General features: G+C 45.2%; 1 protein-coding gene across 6 annotated transcripts in view; it reads left to right on the top strand.

Moving 5' to 3' along the window:
* Nucleotides 1–22,173, top strand: part of LOC106590027 (neuropilin-1a) — a 126,811-nt gene that overhangs the window by 36,195 nt on the left and 68,443 nt on the right. For all 6 annotated transcript variants that reach the window (XM_014180515.3, XM_014180517.3, XM_014180516.3 and 3 more), the window contains 2 exons: nt 6,683–6,864; nt 20,912–21,139. In XM_014180515.3, coding sequence (XP_014035990.1) covers nt 6,683–6,864; nt 20,912–21,139 — 410 coding nt within the window. The remainder of the gene's footprint in view (nt 1–6,682; nt 6,865–20,911; nt 21,140–22,173) is intronic.

The raw sequence follows: 22,173 nt of genomic DNA, 5'->3' as shown, positions 1-22,173 counted from the left end.
GGTACAAAAGTATCTATATCCACAGTAAAACGAGTCCTATATCGACATAACCTGAAAGGCCGCTCAGCAAGGAAGAAGCCACTGCTCCAAAACCCCCATTAAAAAAAACAGACTATGGTTTGCAAATGCACATGGGACAAAGATCATACTTTTTGGAGAAATGTCCTCTGGTCTGATGAAACAAAAATAGAACTGTTTGGCCATAATGACCATTGTTATGTTTGGAGGAAAAAGGGGGAGGCTTGCAAGCCGAAGAACACCATCCCAACCGTGAAGCACTGGGGGTGGCAGCATCATGTTGTGGGGGTGCTTTGTTGCAGGAGGGACTGGTGCACTTCACAAAATAGATGGCATCATGAGAAAGGAAAATGATGTGGATATATTGAAGCAACATCTCAAGACATCAGTCAGGAAGTTAAAGCTTGGTCGCAAATTCGTCTTCTAAGTGGACAATGACCCCAAGCATACTTCCAAAGTTGTGGCAAAATGGCTTAAGGACAACAAAGTCAAGGTATTGGAGTGGCCATCACAAAGTCCTGACCTCAATCCTATAGAAAATGTGTGTGCAGAACTGAAAAAGCGTGTGCGAGCAAGGAGGCCTACAAACCTGACTCGGTTACACCGGATCTGTCAGGAGGAATGGGCCAAAATTCACCCAACCTATTGTGGGAAGCTTGTGGAAGGGTACCTAAAACGTTTAACCCAAGTTAAAGAATTTAAAGGCAATGCTACCAAATACTAATTGAGTGTATGTAAAGTTCTGACACACTGGGAGTGTGGTTGAAAGAAATAAAAGCTGACATAAATCATTCTCTACTATTATTCTGACATTTCACATTCTTAAAATGAAGTGGTGATCCTAACTGACCTAAAACAGTGCATTTTTACTAGGATTAAATGTCAGGAGTTGTGAAAAACTGAGTTTAAATGTATTTGGCTCAGGTGTATGTAAACTTCCAACTTCAACTGTATATCTCACTAGGTCAGGGTATTTAAGCCTTCATATATCCACAAATTCCAATGTATCCATGACATTCATTATTTCCTTAAGTGCATGAGGAGGATAGTTTGTAGTGTGATTTCCTTTATGGTCCATTGATGTATTTAAAACTGTATTATAATCTCCTACTGTAATAATAGTCTTGTGTTGCTTGTCGGGTTGATAAATTATTATATGTATTTTCAAGGAAGCATGGATAATCATTATTTGGACCGTAAAGGTTAATAACCCATATCTGTTTATGGTCCAATAACATATTTAAAATCATCCATCTACCTTGCGGATCTGTTTGGACAATTTGCACATTTGTATCAAAATGACTGTTAATTAATATCATCACCCTATTTGAATTTCTTTGCCCATGGGAGAAATATACTTCGCCCCCTAATCCTTTTCCCACAAAACTTCATCTAAAATTGTTAAATGAGTTTCCTGTAAGCAATACATATTACATTCCTTCTCTTTTAGCCAGGTAAATACTGATTGTCTTTTCTTATAATCTGCTAAGCCATTACAATTATAACTGGCTATACTTATTTCACCAATTACCATAATGCGACACAAGTTTTAATTATATTTATCACAATATATGTTTGTAAACGTACCATTAAAAAGTAACATGAGTATCCATATAGCTGTACCATGATATATGCATTGCTAAGTAAACCCCCAAATGGTCCCCACTATTCCACCCCCTAAAACCCCTTCTCATCCCGAGTTGGGTTGTCATCCCATTGACCGGCAGACCACCCCTGACCCCCCAGATCCCATGGGCCCCCGAGAGACCGGGACCCATCCTTCAAAAAGAGCACACAGTGCCACCCACAGAACAGAAGCAGATCAACCGCCAAAATCATTTCCATCGCCCTCACCTCAATTTGTATAATATAGATATTAAAATGTATATATATATACTGCTCAAAAAAATAAAGGGAACACTTAAACAACACATCCTAGATCTGAATGAAAGAAATAATCTTATTAAATACTTTTCTCTTTACATAGTTGAATGTGCTGACAACAAAAACACACAAAAATAATCAATAGAAATCCAATTTATCAACCCATGGAGGTCTGGATTTGGAGTCACACTCAAAATTAAAGTGGAAAACCACACTACAGGCTGATCCAACTTTGATGTAATGTCCTTAAAACAAGTCAAAATGAGGCTCAGTAGTGTGTGTGGCCTACACGTGCCTGTATGACCTCCCTACAATGCCTGGGCATGCTCCTGATGAGGTGGCGGAGGGATCTCCTGAGGGATCTCCTCCCAGACCTGAACTAAAGCATCCGCCAAGTCCTGGACAGTCTGTGGTGCAACGTGGCGTTGGTGGATGGAGCGAGACATGATGTCCCAGATGTGCTCAATTGGATTCAGGTCTGGGGAACGGGCGGGCCAGTCCATAGCATCAATGCCTTCCTCTTGCAGGAGCTGCTGACACACTCCAGCCACATGAGGTCTAGCATTGTCTTGCATTAGGAGGAACCCAGGGCCAACCGCACCAGTATATGGTCTCACAAGGGGTCTGAGGATCTCATCTCGGTACCTAATGGCAGTCAGGCTACCTCTGGCGAGCACATGGAGGGCTGTGCGGCCCCCCAAAGAAATGCCACCCCACACCATGACTGACCCACCGCCAAACCGGTCATGCAGGAGGATGTTGCAGGCAGCAGAACATTCTCCACGGCGTCTCCAGACTCTGTCACGTCTGTCACGTGCTCAGTGTGAACCTGCTTTCATCTGTGAAGAGCCCAGGGCGCCAGTGGCGAATTTGCCAATCTTGGTGTTCTCTGGCAAATGCCAAACGTCCTGCACGGTGTTGGGCTGTAAGCACAACCCCCACCTGTGGACGTCGGGCCCTCATACCACCCTCATGGAGTCTGTTTCTGACCGTTTGAGCAGACGCATGCACATTTGTGGCCTGCTGGAGGTCATTTTTCAGGGCTCTGGCAGTGCTTCTCCTGCTCCTCCTTGCACAAAGGCGGAGGTAGCGGTCCTGCTGCTGGGTTGTTGCCCTCCTACGGCCTCCTCCACGTCTCCTGATGTACTGGCCTGTCTCCTGGTAGCGCCTCCATGCTCTGGACACTACGCTGACAGACACAGCAAACCTTCTTGCCACAGCTCGCATTGATGTGCCATCCTGGATGAGCTGCACTACCTGAGCCACTTGTGTGGGTTGTAGACTCTGTTTCATGCTACCACTAGAGTGAAAGCACCGCCAGCATTCAAAAGTGACCAAAACATCAGCCAGGAAGCATAGGAACTGAGAAGTGGTCTGTGGTCCCCACCTGCAGAACCACTCCTTTATTGGGGGTGTCTTGCTAATTGCCTATAATTTCCACCTGTTGTCTATTCCATTTGCACAACAGCATGTGAAATGTATTGTCAATCAGTGTTACTTCCTAAGTGGACAGTTTGATTTCACAGAAGTGTGATTGACTTGGAGTTACATTGTGTTGTTTAAGTGTTCCCTTTATTTTTTTGAGCAGTGTATATATTTAAAAAATTATCCTTGTCTAATTTCCATATTTAGAAATGAATATTTCTAATAAGGTAGGTAGTTTATGCAAAGGAGTGTTACCTCCTACCAGTATTGCCATTACAAAAGATATGTTTTGGCAAGCAATTATTGTTTTTGCAAACAATTATTGTGATTAATCCTATATTGTCCCTAACATTTTTAATCCCTCACAACAGTTGTGAGATACACACACACACACACACACACACACACACACACACACACACACACACACACACACACACACACACACACACACACACACACACACACACTCTCATACACACTCTCATACACACTCAACCCTTTTCCCCCACAAGCAACTATACATTCAAACGCTTAACTGTTGCGCCATCCCAGGGCCCGACTCAAGAAAGGCCTTGATTTACGAATGCATATACAGCTGCAGCTGTATGAGAAGGCATGCGAAATTGAGCAGAAATGGGGAGATTTGTTTAACCATTGTCACGTCCTAGGTGATGGAGATCAGATATACCCCTTTCCCCCTGTAAGCACCCACAAGCGGTCCCCCGTTGGACCAAAATTCCCAAGCATCTCTGTGCAGTCAGACCTTTAATGATTTTGTGCCACCAGGGCCACAATAATATGCCCCCTCTCTTAATGGCCGAGTGTGACCCCGTCCCCATGGGTTACTGCAGCTAGTGTTGCCAGCACTGCTACTGCCTGGGTGAGGGCACCCCACCGGAATCCCCACCGGCTAGGTACAAGGTCGTCAAGGTTCTTATTAGCAGGTTTGAGAATTTCCTTGTATATAATTCTCCCATCAGGGGGCTTTGGCTGTGTCGGACCAACCCTGCCAGGCAGGCTCAGAATCTTGAGGGGGTGGTACTGCTTTAGTAGGTCTCTGACCACATTCATCTTTCTGATTTGGCTGCGTATAGGCTACTTACAGTAGGCCTATAAAACAGATAAGGACTTCTCCTTTGTGTATAGGTCTCTCAGGTGGGTGTCTAGTGGTATATAGTTGGGGACCATTCCATCATGCTAGGACAGTATATAAATAAATATTAATAATTTATTTTAAAATGTCTATCCATATCTGCACAAAATATCTGCACAAAATTGATGTCCATTACAATCTATACAATAATTGGAATGCATTATTTGTCACCAGTACCTGAAAACATGTGAATAAAACTGTAAATACATTATGCTCCATATATACAGTGCATACAGTACATACATACATGCATTCATACTGTATGCTACAGTAGAAACGACAACACAATATACAGAAAATAATGGCACTTACTTTGATAGAAACTCACACATGTCCAAAGTTATTATTTATAAAGAAAACAACAAGCAAGACAATGCTTGCGCCAGCCAGAAAATGTGCCACTTCATGCAAAACTGCGCAAATGTCTGCACATTGGTGAAGTGTGTGGGCTCTCCTCAAAGAGAGACGTTTGTCTGGGCTCACTTAAAGCCTCAAACATAAATTGTCCGCAACGCTGAAATGGGCTACTTTATGCGAATTAATGAGGAGGTGGAACGCACCTCAATTCAAACTGTCGTTAGAATTCTTTTTTAAATTGGCAAGTTGAAACATAGCCTATAGACAATTAACAGGCAGCGTGTGTTAACTGTCCTGTTGCGTAACAATCACGTTTTGGAACAGTGAGTGTATTCTAACATCACGTGTATAAAACAACTCATGCTAGGGCGACCGTTAGAGATATTCAGAAATCACGTATGAAATGGTTAAATGTGCTTTTAGAGGCCATGCAATTCAGTACTCAGCTCTTAAACAAAAAGCAATTTAAGTCAAAAGAGTCCATATTAACAAAGGAAATAGAAGGTCTAACAGAACAGATAGATAGCAATAAAAACTGTACCATAGAGGCTCAGAATAAGTTAGAGGAAAAACAAAAAGAAATGGAGGAACTTATTCAAGAAAGATCAAATGTAATATATTATCAATGCTGCTTGAACCCTTAATAATGAACAGGAACAAATACAATACGGTTTCACCAGTTTCGCTGCTTGAACCCCTAACAAAGCATGGATGATTAATTTCTCCTGCACTGCAGACACACACACGTACATGCAAAGGTATACACCGCATACTGACTTTTCAGCCCAGATCCCCATGGGCTGTGTTCGTTCAGGCCACCCTGGTTGGCCAACGGATCAGATTCACATTGCCCTCTTCACTCCATCTTATGTTACACACACGATGTGTAAGTGCATTGGCTCCCGTTGTTACCCGTGCACATTCTGAAGGCGATTTCCTCCCTTGGTCTTAAAGCTTCGTGCTGACTCAATTAGCCAGTTCCTCATGCCAATAGCCCTGGATCTGAAATTCCATTTGAGTTGTGTGTGTGTGTGTGTGTGTGTGTGTGTGTGTGTGTGTGTGTGTGTGTGTGTGTGTGTGTGTGTGTGTGTGTGTGTGTGTGTGTGTGTGTGTGTGTGTGGTGTGTGTGTGTGTGTGAGTGTGTGCATGTGCATGAGCTGCAATCCCATAGCTGCCACCTGATTGCGTTAACACGTGCGTCTGGTGGTCTCCCTGTACCTGGAGTATAATACGATCACTGACATTAAATATACTCAGATACACACAGACACACACACAATGCCAGACGCCACAGAAACACATATAAACCCCACACACACTTCTCTCTTTAGGCATCGGCTCTTTTACAGGGAGAAGACAGCTATTCAGCTGCACTGACAGTCTCGACATAGCTCCAACACACACTCACAGCTCCTCTAGACCAGTTTTATGTAAACCTAGACTCCGTACAGCTGGGAGTCATTGTGATAGAATCTATGCAGTGTCCGCATTGTCTAGCTAACAACATGGAGCTGTGCCACGTGGAGGAAGTATGAGTAGGCTAACCAACCTGCCCACCTGATCTTGGATTTATCCTGTAGACCTCATTACCACTAGAGCATGTTTTTTCTGCATTATGGAGGATCACCTATCAAAACATGAACTTGGTTGTTGTTTCCAACTTATTGTGTGTGTGTGTGTGTGTGTGTGTGTGTGTGTGTGTGTGTGTGTGTGTGTGTGTGTGTGTGTGTGTGTGTGTGTGTGTGTGTGTGTGTGTGTGTGTGTGTGTGTGTGTGTGTGTGCATAAAATATCTAATACAACAACAGGTCCCTGACAGGTACTCACTCCCCCTCTCTGTCCAGGTATGACTATGTGGAGGTACGTGACGGCGTGGACGAGAGTGGGCAGCTGGTGGGGAAGTACTGTGGGAAGATAGCCCCATCACCCGTGGTGTCTTCTGGGTACCAGCTCTACATCAAGTTTGTGTCCGACTACGAGACCCATGGAGCAGGCTTCTCCATCCGCTACGAGGTCTTCAAAACAGGTGAGAGGAGAAAGAGTGAATGGCAGACACACACACAATCACAAAATATCATCACACACACAAGTACACACACAGCTCGTAAAGTAGCAACAATGTATTTATGGTACTTCTAAGACTTGCTGTAGTTATAGACATATGATGATATCTGTTCATCCAGACATAATAATGTCCCCTTTCTCTGTTTATGTGATGCTACATCATCACGGTTAAGTGGAGAAAGTGAGTCACCAACATGAATGAAGGAAGTGCTTTCTCCTCTTCCTGCTCTTGATAAGCTCAATTCATACTCATATATTCCGTTGCGGTAGCATAGTGCTTATTATGCAGACGATCAGATGAACCGATAATGTTGTCCAACCCTGAGAAGTATCCTCAACAATAAAATCTCACAAAAAAGACCACAGACGTGTCCCTGCTGAACTCACCAAGCAGCCTTATTTTCACAAATACACTCCGGGGATATTCTTATTTCTTATCTGAAGAAAATAAAATAAGAGGGAAAGCTTCCTGTTGTTGGCTTGACTTCCTGACTGTGTTTTGTGTTTATGGCTGCCATGGGACAGGGGAGTAGGACACAGACAGGTGCAACAGACAGCGGACTCCACTCTGATTAATTAACCCTCAGCTAGTCTATGGGACAACTCAGAGTGACCCACAGAGAAGACGGATGCCCTGACAGGGCCCTCTTTTTAATCTCAGAAGTGTGTGTGTGTGTGTGTGTGTGTGTGTGTGTGTGTGTGTGTGTGTGTGTGTGTGTGTGTGTGTGTGTGTGTGTGTGTGTGTGTGTGTGTGTGTGTTTGTGTGTAGAGGTAGTGTGTGTTTGTGTGTGTAGGGGTAGGGTGTATGTGTGTGTGTCTGAGGGGATGTCCCTTTGATCTGATGTATTTGCGTGACACACACATCTCCCCACACTTCAGTGAAGTGCAGCATTCCCTCTTGATGATGCGGTTAAATTGTGCACCCCACATTCATCTCCTGATGAGGTATTTCCCAGTCTCATCCATTAAAAGGGCTGATTATAAATTAGTTGTGTTCGGGCCCCTGGGCTATGAGGGATGGGTGAAAGAAGTGCTGAGTGCAGGGTGTTGAGATATGAAGAAATATGGATCCCCAGATGTGTTGTTAGTAAGAGGGGATGCACCAAGGGGTAGCCAGCTGGAGACACAGCCCAGTATGGTGCACCCTCTGTGGGTTGTTTTGCTCCAGGACCATCCCCTGTAGAGCTGGCACCATGGGTGTGTTGTGGGGCCGGGCCGGTTCTTCTGAAGCAGGCAGCAGAAGCTTGTTTAGCTTTGAAACAAGTGCTGTGTTTTGACTACAGCAGAGCCGGCCGCCGCCAAGGCGGTGGCTCTGAGATCTATTAAGCCTGTGTCCCAAATGGCACCCTATTGCCTATTTAGTGCAGTACTTTTGACCAGGACCCATAGTGCTCTGGTTAAAAGTAGTGCACTATATAGGGAATAGGGTACCATTTGGAACACATCCTAAGCCTCCCTCCTTTGGTTTAGAGAGCAGCTAGCTTGTTGATTAGGTAAGCTTATCAACACCAGGGTGGTTATTAGGCGGACAGTATCAGCAGATTTGTGTTGGCTAATACATGTAAACTTAATGATGGTACATGTTGAGATAGCACTGGAGAAGTAATGCAAGGAATGCAGTGCATCTTAATGAGTCTGGATGGAAGAATGCTGTGTGTAAAGTACTACAGATTCGGGTTCGAGGGCAGCTTCAGGGAATGGAGCTGGGTTCTTTCAGAGGTAAATGAGGGTTCAAGGTCAGATGGGAAACAGGGTATACACTCTATCTCTCTGTAATGAAACTGGAGAGCAGCTCTGGTTCTCATCAGCGGTGCCGTCAGTAGCGCAAAGGAATGTCTAATTGGGAGAAAACAGGTTGTTTGTGGTCGTCCATCGCCTTTCACAACTCACACACACACACACCACACACACACACACACACACACACACACACACACACACACACACACACACACACACACACACACACATACACACACACACACGCACACACAGATACACACACAGACACACAGACACACATTGCTTTTTCAATCCAGGGATCTTAATTAGACTGGGCTATTTATTTTATGGGCAGCAAAATTGCTGGCCTTGCTCCACTGACCGAACAGTAGGAGGGAAGGAGGGAGGGAGGGAATGATGAAAACAGAGACAGAGGGGGGTGAGGAGAGGAATTAAAGAGAGCTGAGAAAGGGGATAAGGCCAGCTTATTTTTATGGATGCACTGAACTCAGCGGTAGATAGTCAGCTACAGGAAGAGAACACACTGTACCTGTGGTACTGCTGGTGTTGTCTAGTGCTGGAGTCCACTAAGGTCACTAATACAAATTGACCACTACCACCCCTTTAGCCCAAATGGTCCCTAATGTCCACCTCTCCGGATTTCAGAATACAAACAGGCCATTCTCTCTGACCAGAAACCTCTATATTTATCCTCTAATCTTCAGTCACTTAAAGTCTGTCACAACTGGGTCTCTTTCTCTCTGAAAAAAGTATTATGCTTCTGGTTAACAGCTCTGCAATTTGTTACTCTTAGAGTCACATCAAGCATGGCATTGGGGGCAGAGAGAGAGAGAGAGAGAGAGAGATTCAGGGATCGTGCCCCTGCCCCATTCTTCCTCTCCTGTCTTCCGCTCTCTCCCTGATGCTGCTCAGTGGGATGGATCTTGAAGAGTGGAGAGAAGAGAACTGGGAAGGAAGGGAGAAAGGAGGTGAGAAGGGAGAGCCCTCTGCCCTGCCTTACCTATAAGTGAAAAGCTCCATCATCGGCATTTCACCCACCAGAGCTGTTCATCATGTCGCAGCTATACGGCACTTGTTACGAGGACACCTGTGTCAACACCCAGGAGGGGGGAACGAGGTGAAGAAGGGGGAGGGGGTTTGAGGAGAGGATGGAGGGGAGGGAAGGGGGGAGACAGATGCAGGGCAATTGGGCTTTCATCTGATGAGCGCTCTGATGGGCAAAGGTCACATCTGGCACAGCACTCACTGTCTGGCACCCAAGCGCACGCACGCAAGCGCACACACAAACAGACACACAGCCAGCCTCCATGGAAACTTAAGACCCAAACTCTCTAAAGGCCACATGCTCTCTCTCATACCTCACTGACAATACAGGGGGGAAATGATGTCATCGGCATGTTGGCATGCTAAATGCCTTGCCAGTGTGTCAGATTGTGTGTGTGTGTGTGTGTGTGTGTGTGTGTGTGTGTGTGTGTGTGTGTGTGTGTGTGTGTGTGTGTGTGTGTGTGTGTGTGTGTGTGTGTGTGTGTGCGTGTGTGCGTGTGTGCGTGTGTGCGTGTGTGCGTGCGTGCGTGCGTGCGTGCATGCGTTTGTATAACTGAATGACACACAACCCCAGCTGTGGCTTCAGGTTAATATTTGATTATGTGTCCAGAGTTACCGGAATTCTCCACTGCCCATTAACCCTTCTATCAGCCTAGCTACAGGGGAGGAAACGTCCATCCAGGAGTAGCTAGTTACTAGACAAACTGGGCTAACTATCAAATAGACTGATACATGGAATATAAACTATAGGTATTTGCTCAGCAGTCTTAGAACAACACCTCAGGTCATTAAGTCCCCAGTCCCTTATAACACTGACCACGGAGGGGGAAAGGAGGGTGAGGGATGGTGTGTGAGAGAGAGAGAGCGAGAGGGAGAGAGAGAGAGGGGGGGAGAGTCACTCAATGATTAACAACACAGTCTTAAAGCAGCAGTCTGCTTTCACCATCTAAAAAAAATGTTTTGAAATGTTAAATAGAAAAACCTAGCTTAAGGAAAAAGTAATCAGGGGAAAAGTATGTTGAAAGAAGCCCCAAGTCGGCTGTTAAACCATATTTATTTAAGATTTGGATACGAAGCATAACTCCTTAGCACTTTGAGATTTTGAGATTAGATTATGTAAAATATATATTTAACAAGCTGTGACTTTGTCCTGTTAAATAAACTCTCATAACTCTACACAAAAGAGGGAGTTACATTTGTTTACCCCCTCACCCATGGGAGATATGGCACAACATACACAAGTGTGAAAGATGCCAGCTAGAAGCCATTATGGAGGCTTGTAAATGTCAAAGAGAGCACTTAGAGCCTGTTTTGAAAAGACTCTGCTGTGTCCCAAATGGCACCCTATTCCCTACGCAGTGCACTACTGTTGACCAGAGCCCTATGGGTCCTGGTCAAAAGTAGTGCACTATATAGGGAGTAGGGTGCCAATTGGGGGCATACACCTGTGTTTTTAAGGCTGCAGCTTGTCTCAATCCCATCATACATTCTATAGCTTGAAGCTGCAATATGTAACTTTTTGGGCGACCAGATCAAAAGTTTAACAAGCGGTAGATCTATTCTATGTGTGCTATTTCTATGCTGCCCGTTCTTAAATTAGTTCACTTTCAGTTTTGTAAACTGGCTTCAAACAGCTGAAAATGCAATATTTTGGGTCATGGAAAATATATTTCACAGCAGTTTAAATGGTACAATGATTCTCTACACAATGACTGCTTGTTTTGGCACAAACTGAAATGTAAACTGAACGAAACGTGTGTGTGTGTGCGTGCGTGTGTGTGTGTGTGTGTGGTGGCAGTGGGCCATGGCGTGAGAGGAGTGGGTGGTGATAGGGTGCGCTTTGTTTCTCGGGGAGAAGCTCTGTCGTGTTTACAGGTCCTTTTCAACTTTACCATTTCAATTCTCTCCCTCTTGTCTGGTGAAAATACCTCTACGGCTCAGCTTTCGGTGGCGATGTGATTCACAAACGTAACAAAAATAACAGCAGTAGTAAAACTAGAAAGAGACAGACGGGGTTGTGAGTTAGCGTGTGGTTAGCAATGCCACATTATTTGCCTCTTGAAGCTGGTACAGTAAATAGTCAGATTGTAGCGCATAAATACCATGCACGCAACACAAAGCATCATGGGTAGAGAGGTAGCTAGCGACGAGGGCCTGAGGGGCTTCTTTGGACCAAAGCCCTTTGGAGATGGAGATAATAGAAGATTAAAAAAATTATCTATTGGCCGAATATCTCTTCAGGGGAGAGACTGGACCTTTTCCTTATTCTGTTCTGATCTCTTTTCTCTGTGCCCATTATCTTTTTAAAGACACCCACACAAAGGCACACAATGGCCGCCAGTTTGCCCTTGCCTGTCCCTTTTTTCTCTGTGGCTGAATGAAACTAGAAAAGGGAGGGAGCCGGGATGGAGGTTGGTGGTGATAACATGTAATTATGGTACACATAGGCGAGACAGACATGCTCTCTTGTTACCCACGAGGCTAGCACTTTATCTTTCCTACTCACTTTGACTAGATGTCGATCCTGCTCTGAGATAGCCCTGCAGTTCTAGCAAGCGGCTAGCGCTGTCCTCTCCTCACCTAGGCATTGGGAACAAAGTTATACAGTGTGAAAGGATTTAAAAATTATCTGAAATGATTTTCTTTTGGCCCAATTCTGCACTTGTCAAACACCATGTGCGATAACAGTGTCAGACAGCGGCAACCAAATAGAAAGCTCCTCTCAGACAGAGCTACAGTCTTTCTTTGACTTGTACACCCATTATGAACTCTGCAGCAGACTGTAGTCCAGGGCACTGAAGGGCTGTGGGAGTCTTCTTTCCATGGAATGGCCACTTGTTTAGGCCTCTCCACTTTACCACACACACACACACACACACACACACACACACACACACACACACACACACACACACACACACACACACACGGGTGTCTTATCAGACATCTTCAACTTGTCCCTGTCCCAGTCTGTAGTCCCCACCTGCTTCAAGGAGACCACCATCATCACAGTGCCCAAGAAAAACAAGGTGACATGCCCAAATGACTATTGCCCCGTCGCACTCTCACCGGTTATCATGATGTGCTTCGAGAGGCTGGTCATGGCCCACATCAAGGCCAGGTGCACTAGACCCACTCCAATTTGCCTACCACTCCAACAGATCCACGAAGATGCCATTTCTATCGGTATTCAAAAGACGAAAGGTGTGTCATCAGCCCTCTCCTCTACTCCCTATCCACCTATGACTGCGTGGCTTTGCACGAAACCAAATCCATCATCAAGTTTGCTGACGACACGGCGATTGTCGGCCTGATAACTAACAGCAACGAGTCAGCCTATAGGGAGGAGGTAAGTTAATTGGCATTGTGGTGCCAGGACAACAACCTCTCCCTCAACGTCAGAAAAACAAAGGAGTTGATTCTTGACTTCAACAGGTGGTGAAGACGGCCCACTACATCACTGGGACTGTGCTCCCACCCATCCAGAAATTCTAGTCAAAATGATGCCCGAGGAAGGCCCGCAGCAGCATCAAGGACCCCACACACCCCAGCCATGAGCTGTTCACTCCCTTACTGTTGGGCAGACGTATCGGAGCATGTGGTTTGATACCAATAGGCTCAGACTATTTATATCTTCAAATCAAAATGTATTGCTCACATACACATGGTTAGCAGATGTTATTGCGAGCGTAGCGAAATGCTTGTGCATCTAGTTCCGACAGTGCAGCAATATCTAACATGTAAGCTAACAATTCCACAGCAACTACCTAATACACACAAATCTAAGTAAAGGAATGAAATAAGAATATATACATATAAATATAAGGATGAGCAATGACAGAGCAGCACAGGCAAGATGCAATATATGCCATAAAATACAACATATACATATGAGATGAGTAATGCAAGATATGTAAACATTAATGTAAGTGGCATTATTAAAGTGACTAGTGATCCATTTATTAAAGTGGCCAATGATTCAAGTCTGTATGTATTGAGCAGCCTCTCTGTGTTAGTGATGGCTGTTTAACAGTCTGATGGCATTGAGATAGAAGCTGTTTTTCAGTCTCTCGGTCCAAGCTTTGCTGCACCTGTACTGACCTCGCCTTCTGGATGTTAGTAGGGTGAACAGGCAGTGGCTCGGGTGGTTGTTGTCCTTGATGATCTTTTTGGCCTTCCTGTGACATCGGGTGCTGTAGGTGTCCTGGAGGGCAGTTAGTTTGCCCCCGGTGATGCGTTATGCATCCTCTGGAGAGCCTTGCTGTTGTGGGCGGTGCAGTTGCCATACTAGGCGGTGATACAGCTTGACAGGAGGCTCTCAATTGTGCATCTGTAAAGTTTGTGAGGGTTTTAGGTGACAAGTCAAATTTCTTAAGCCTCCTGAGACTGTCTGTGTGGCTGGACCATTTCAGTTTGTCGGTGATTTGTACGCCGAGGAACTTAAAACCTTTCACCTCCACTGCTGTCCTGTTGATGTGGATAGGGGGGTGCTCCCTCTGCTGTTTCCTGAAGTCCACGATCATCTCCTTTGTTTTGTTGAAGTTGAGTGAGAGGTTGTTTTCCTGACACCACACTCCGAGTGCCCTCACCTTCTCCCTGTAGGCTGTCTCATCATTGTTGGTAATCAAGCCTACTACTGTTGTGTCGTCTGCAAACTTGATGATTGAGATGGAGGCGTGCATGGCCACGCAGTCATGGGTGAATAGGGAGTACAGGAGGGGGCTGAGCATGCACCCTTGTGGGGCCCCAGTGTTGAGGATCAGCGAAGTGGAGATGTTATTTCCTAAGTTCACCACCTGGGGGGCAGCCCGTCAGGAAGTCCAGGACCAATTTCACAGGGTGGGATTGAGACCCAGGGCTTCAAGCTTATTGATGAGCTTGGAGGGTACTATTGTGTCCAATGCTGAGCTATAGTCAATGAACAGCAATCTTACATAGGCATTCCTCTTGTCCAGATGGGATAGTGCAGTGTAATGGCGATTGCATCGTCTGTGAATATCAGACAAGCCATCAGACTGCGGAACACTTGAACTGGACTGACCACCTGCGCTGACTCTCTGCACCTTAGAACACATGCATTTACTCAACCACACACCCATACAGACATACAGTCATCCACACACACACACACACACACACACACACACACACACACACACACACACACACACACACACACACACACACACTACACACATACATACATACATACATACATACATACATACATACATACATACATACATACATACATACATATATATACACTGCTCAAAAAAATAAAGGGAACACTTAAACAACACATCCTAGATCTGAATGAAAGAAATAATCTTATTAAAAACTTTTTTCTTTAGATAGTTGAATGTGCTGACAACAAAATCACACAAAAATAATCAATGGAAATCCAATTTATCAACCCATGGAGGTCTGGATTTGGAGTCACACTCAAAATTAAAGTGGAAAACCACACTACAGGCTGATCCAACTTTGATGTAATGTCCTTAAAACAAGTCAAAATGAGGCTCAGTAGTGTGTGTGGCCTCCACGTGCCTGTATGACCTCCCTACAACGCCTGGGCATGCTCCTGATGAGGTGGCGTTGGTGGATGGAGCGAGACATGATGTCCCAGATGTGCTCAATTGGATTCAGGTCTGGGGAACGGGCGGGCCAGTCCATAACATCAATGCCTTCCTCTTGCAGGAACTGCTGACACACTCCAGCCACATGAGGTCTAGCATTGTCTTCCATTAGGAGGAACCTAGGGCCAACCGCACCAGCAAATGGTCTCACAAGGGGTCTGAGGATCTCATCTCGGTACCTAATGGCAGTCAGGCTACCTCTGGCGAGCACATGGAGGGCTGTGCGGCCCCCCAAAGAAATGCCACCCCACACCATGACTGACCCACCGCCAAACCGGTCATGCTGGAGGATGTTGCAGGCAGCAGAACGTTCTCCACGGCGTCTCCAGACTCTGTCACGTCTGTCACATGTGCTCAGTGTGAACCTGCTTCATCTGTGAAGAGCACATAGCGCCAGTGGCGAATTTGCCAATCTTGGTGTTCTCTGGCAAATGCCAAACGTCCTGCACGGTGTTGGGCTGTAAGCACAACCCCCACCTGTGGACGTCGGGCCCTCATACCACCCTCATGGAGTCTGTTTCTGACCGTTTGAGCAGACACATGCACATTTGTGGCCTGCTGGAGGTCATTTTGCAGGGCTCTGGCAGTGCTCCTCCTGCTCCTCCTTGCACAAAGGCGGAGGTAGTGGTCCTGCTGCTGGGTTGTTGCCCTCCTACGGCCTCCTCCACGTCTCCTGATGTACTGGCCTGTCTCCTGGTAGCGCCTCCATGCTCTGGACACTATGCTGACAGACACAGCAAACCTTTCCACAGCTCGCATTGATGTGCCATCCTGGATGAGCTGCACTACCTGAGCCACTTGTGTGGGTTGTAGACTCCGTCTCATGCTACCACTAGAGTGAAAGCACCGCCAGCATTCAAAAGTGACCAAAACATCAGCCAGGAAGCATAAGAACTAAGTGGTCTGTGGTCACCACCTGCCGAACCACTCATTTATTGGGGGTGTCTTGCTAATTGCCTAGAATTTCCACCTGTTGTCTATTCCATTTGCACAACAGCATGTGAAATTTATTGTCAATCAGTGTTACTTCTTAAGTGGACAGTTTGATTTCACAGAAGTGTGATTGACTTGGAGTTACATTGTGTTGTTTAAGTGTTCCCTTTATTTTTTTGAGCAGTATATATATATATATATATATATATATATATATATATATATATATATATATATATATATATATATATATATATATAGATGCTACACCACCACAACTGCTGCTACCAGACTCTTGTTATTATTACTAAATACTGTACAATTTAAACACTTGCCCCCGAATCCCCCCTTCCCCAAAACGTGCAAATATTGGACTATACATTTTGCCTTGCTATATAATATTATGCAAAAATATTTATTCAATTTTTCTCAGCCATTAACTTTATGTTCGCATTCTTATCTTTTCGTATTTATTTATTTTATTATTTCTTATCAGAACTTGAACTTGAAACATACACACGCACAGATATTCACAGACACACACACATACCTGTCTGCCCCTGAACCTCCCTCTTTTCCCAAACTCAGTCATCCCTGGGATCAGTCTGTGGAGGCCCACAGAGTTCTGGACGACCACATCCCTGGCCCTGATATTTTAGAAAAGTCTTTCTGGTCTACGGTTTTTCAAACAGGAAAAAGGAGGAAAACTGCAGAATGAATCGGTAGCTTTCAGAGCAGCACTAAATATCAACTTGCCTCACAGTCAAACTGAACTGATGTTCCTGCTTTTCCTTTCTCTCTCTCTCTCCCTCCCCCCTTACCCCTTCAAAAAAGAAAGAAAAGAAATAAGCCACTCTCATTTCCAAAGTGTGTCAGACATGCTGAAGTGGTCCTGAATTAGGGGCCCAGCGAGATGCCTGCAGATGACTAAATGACAGGGGAAAAAGAGTTAGCCACATTCACTCAAGCTGCATGGGCTGTTACACTGGTACACTAAGCTCTATGCCTCCATCAAGCTTGCCATGGATGGCTGGTTCATGGCTCTCCCACAATTTCTGCCTCAATTGGCCTCCGCCCATGGAAAGGATGGTTTTCTGAATAACGTGGACCTAACATTAACCGCTGCTCATTTCCACCCACGAATGGTCATAGTTCATCAGAAATAACTAAGATATATTCAATGGGACAATTTACTCTGAATTGAATGTCTGAGACTCACTGTTTTATGTTCTCTGTCTCTTGAGTTGCAGTATAGTACATCTTTGTTATGCATTTTTGGGTATTTTTTTGGCCACGGTTCACATATTGTTAAATCATACTCATCTGGCCATCATGCAGTGTAAAGTGATGAATGTGTGAAATCTGCTCAGTTCCCTAATCAGCTGAAAGCCTCTTCTCCAGGGAGCCATGAGTAAATGTTTTGACTTGCTGGTATAAAACATAAAACTGGTGTGAGTGTGTGCATGCTTGTGTGTATGTGTGTGTATGCAGCCCCCCTTACCTCAACTTTGAAGCTGTAATTTTCTCTAAGCACTTCTCATATGTCACACAGATGCGTAATGACATGGCTGGGGGGGGGCATGTTTATTCAGTCCTGTGCTGGTGATTGAGGTCTTTCACTGATGTTTACAATCACTCTGGCCAGATGTTACAGCAGCAGCAACAGATTCAACACACACACACACACAGAAGCATAAAGAAGTGCGAAGTCAAGGACTGACAAAGAATAAGACAGTCAGAGAGCGAGAGAGAGAGAGAGAAAGACGGTGTGTATTGTGTATCAGCCGCCCATTGAATGAATGACAGCAGATTCAAGGTGGTCTCCCTCTCAGGGCCATAAAGCAATGTCTTAAAGCGCCAGCTGGCTCACAGAGCTTCTCCATCACAAAGCACAAAGGAACAGGCAAACAAACAAATCATAAAACAAGACACTCAAAAGTATCAACTTCTTTTGTCTCTTTCTCTCTCTCCTCTTTCTTCTCTCTTCTTTCTTTCTTTCTTTCTTTCTTTATTTCTTTCTTTCTCTTCCTCTCTCTTTATTTCTCTCTACTCTTTCTTCCTCTCCCAACTGGGCACAGACGTCAATTCAACGTCTATTCAAATCATGCGCCGAACACTACATGTGTAGACCTTACAGTGAAATGCTTACCTACGAGCCCCTAACCGACAGTGCAGTTAAAAAAAATATGGATAAGAATAAGAGATACAAGTAACAAGTAATTAAAGAGCAGCAGTAAAAAAGAACAATATATACAGGGGGGTGCCGGTACAGAGTCAATGTGCGGGGGCACCGGTTAGTTGAGGTAGTATGTACATGTAGGTAGAGTTAATTAAAGTGACTATGCATAGATGACAACAGAGAGTGGCAGTGGTGTGTGGGGGGGGCAATGTGAATAGTCTGGGTTGCCATTTGACTAGATGTTCAGGAGTCTTATGGCTTGGGGATAGGGGCTGTTTAGAGGCCTCTTGGACCTAGACTTGGTGCTCCAGTACCACTTGCCGTGTGGTAGCAGGGAGAACAGTCTATGACTAGGGTGGCTGGAGTCTTTGATAATTTTTAGGGCCTTCCTCTGACACCGCCTGGTATAGAGGTCCTGGATGGCAGGAAGCTTGGCCCCAGTGATATACTGGGGAGTTCGCACTACACTCTGTAGTGCCTTGCGGTCGGATGCCGAGCAGTTGCCATACCAAGCAGTGATGCAACCAGTCAGGATGCTCTCAATGGTGCAGCTGTAGAACCTTTTGAGGATCTGAAGACCCATGCCAAATCTTTTCAGTCTCCTGAGGGTGAATAGGTTTTGTTGTGCCCGCTTCACGACTGTCTTGGTGTGCTTGGAACATGTTTGTTTTTTGGTGATGTAGACACCAAGGAACCTGAAGCTCTCAACCTGCTCCACTGCAGCCCTGTCGATGAGAATGGGGGCATGCTTGGTCCTCTTTTTCCTGTAGTCCACAAATATCTCCTTTGTCTTGATCACGTTGAGGGAGAGGTGTTTGTCCTGGCACCACATAGCCAGGTCTCTGACCTCCTCCCTGTAGGCTGTCTCATTGTTTTCGGTGATCAGGCCTACCACTGTTTTGTCATCAGCAAACTTAATGATGGTGTTGGAGTCGTGCCTGGCTGTACAGTCATGAGTGAACAGGGAGTACAGGAGGGGGCTGAGCACACACCCCTGAGGGGCCCCTGTGTTGAGGAAAAGTGTGGCGGATGTGTTGTTACCTACCCTTACCACCTGGTGGGCGGCCTGTCAGGAAGTCCAGGATCCAGTTGCAGAGGGAGGTGTTTAGTCCCAGGGTCCTTAGCTTATTGATGAGTTTTTAGGGAATATGGTGTTGAATGCTGAGCTGTAGTCAATGAATAGCATTCTCACATAGGTGTTCCTTTTTTCAGGTGGGAAAGGGCAGTGTGGAGTGTAATAGAGACTGCATCATCTGTTGATCTGTTGGGGCGGTATGCAAACTGGATTGGATCTAGAGCTTCTGGGATGATGGTGTTGATGTGAGCAATGTCCAGCCTTTCAAAGCACTTCATGGCTACAGACGTGAGTGCTACGGGTCGGTAGTCATTTAGGCAGGTTACCTTAGTGTTCTTGGGCACAGGCACTATGGTGGTCTGCTTAAAACATGATGGTATTACAGACTCAGACAGGTTAGAGGTTGAAAATGTCTGTGAAAACACTTGCTAGTTGGTCAACGCATGCTCGCAGTACACGTCCTGGTAATCCGTCTGGCCCTGTGGCCTTGTTGACCTGTCTAAAGGTCTTACTCACATCGGCTGCAAAGAGCGTGATCACACAGTCTTCCGGTACAGCTGGTGCACTCATGCCTGTTTCAGTGTTATTTGCCTCGAAGTGAGCATAGAACTAGTTTAGCTTGTCCGGTAGGCTCGTGTCACTGGGCAGCTCTCGGCTGTGCTTCCCTTTGTAGTCTATATTGGTTTGCAGGCCCTGCCACATCCGACGAGCGTCAGAGCCGGTGTAGTATGACTCGATCTTAGTCCTGAATTGACGCTTTGCTTGTTTGATGGTTCGTCGGAGGGCATATGGCGATTTCTTATAAGCTTCCTGGTTAGAGTCCCGCTCCTTGAAAGCGGCAGCTCTAGCCTTTAGCTCAGTGCAGATGCTGCCTGTAATCCATGGCTTCTGGTTGGGGTATGTACGTACAGTCACTGTGGGGACGACGTAATCGATGCACTTATTGTTACAGTTGTGGTGTACTCCTCAATGCCATTGGTAGGAATCCCAGAACATATTCCAGTCTGTGCTAGCAAATCAGTCCTGTAGCTTAGCATCTGCTTCCTCTGACCACTTTTTTATTGATCTAGTCACTGGTGCTTCCTGCTTTAAAAGCATGAATCAGGAGGATGGAATTATGGTCAAATTTTCCAAGTGGAGGGCGAGGGAGAGCTTTGTATGCATCTCTGTGTGTGGAGTATAGATGCTCCAGAGTGGTTGTACATTTAACATGCTGATAGAAATGTGGTAAATGTAATTTCATTGACATGACATGGAAACAACATTGATTCAATCAGTGTGTTCCCTGTGGGTCTCCTCCTGTCTCACTTGCAGAAGAGATGTAAGTCTCAGTGCGACTTCCCTGATTTAATAAATAAATACATTAGAAATCTCTCTTTTCCCCTCCTCCTCTCAGGTCCGGAATGTTCCAGGAACTTCACATCTAACAATGGGGTAATAAAGTCACCTGGTTTTCCAGAGAAGTATCCTAACAACCTGGACTGCACTTTCATGATCTTTGCCCCCAAGATGTCCGAGATCATCCTGGAGTTTGAGAGCTTCGAGCTTGAGCCTGACACCACGCCTCCCACCGGGGTCTTCTGTCGATACGATAGGCTGGAGATCTGGGATGGCTTCCCTGGAGGTGAGTCACAGTCATACATCTAGTCAGATATAGCTAGTATCTTTGTTAGCATTCTCAGTATTATACAGTAGGGTAATATAAACATTTAAAAATATATTAATAGGGCGATGAATGTGGACAGGACACGTAGCTTAGTTGTCCTAACTCAATGCCAAACATGTCCTAATTCTGATCATCTACCATACTCCCTTTCTGTGTTGTGTTTGTGGAGTTGTTTATGTTTGTCAGTTGGGAGGAGGCCATGGTACGTATGTAGACAGGGGTGTTACTCCACCTTACTGTTGATTGATCGGTCAGGAGTGGACTTTTGTGTCCAGAAACAACCTAACCCTTTTGTATGGGTTTGGGTTTTAGCTGTTGTTTCTTCTAGAGCAGGTATTCCCGAACTGGGGTATGCAATGCCGTCGGGGGTACGGCAAATAAAAATGTGATTCAGAGGTTTTTTTCTAGCTTGAGAAGCCTCGTTTCACTGCCAAAAATACAATTAAACCATCTAGTGTTCAGCGAAATAACAGCACAATGTCAAATACAGGTAGCCTAGTCAAATAATTAACATCCAATTACATTAACCGTTACTCTCTCGCAGGAAATCTTCACTCTTGCGCAGACATTTAGAAACAAAACATGACAATTTGAAAAATAAGCCATGGGAGTTTTTTGAGCGAGAATAAAGACGACTTTCGAGTAGTATGACATGTATAAAAGCAACAGATACCATTAGTATGAAGGGGCTAGAAGCATCTTATATGGTGAGCTACCGAGTGGCTAGGACAGGCAAGCGCCATACTATTGTGAAGGACTTCATTCTTCCTGCTGCCGTGGATATGGCTGGGACAATGCTGGGGGAAAAGGCCAAAAAACTATACAGACAATTCCTTCATCAAACAACACTGTTTCACGATGCATCAGTGACATGGCAGGGGATGTTTTGAAACAATTACTGCAATTACAAGCCAGTGAATTATATGCTTTACAGCAGACATGGCGGGCCTGGCATAGCTCCTGGTATATGTCAGTTATGTTTATGGGGGGTC

This window comes from Salmo salar, chromosome 29 (assembly GCF_965601325.2).
Source record: "Salmo salar chromosome 29, fSalSal1, whole genome shotgun sequence".
Lineage (NCBI taxonomy): Eukaryota > Metazoa > Chordata > Actinopteri > Salmoniformes > Salmonidae > Salmo > Salmo salar.
This window is presented reverse-complemented; position numbering and strand designations above follow the sequence as displayed.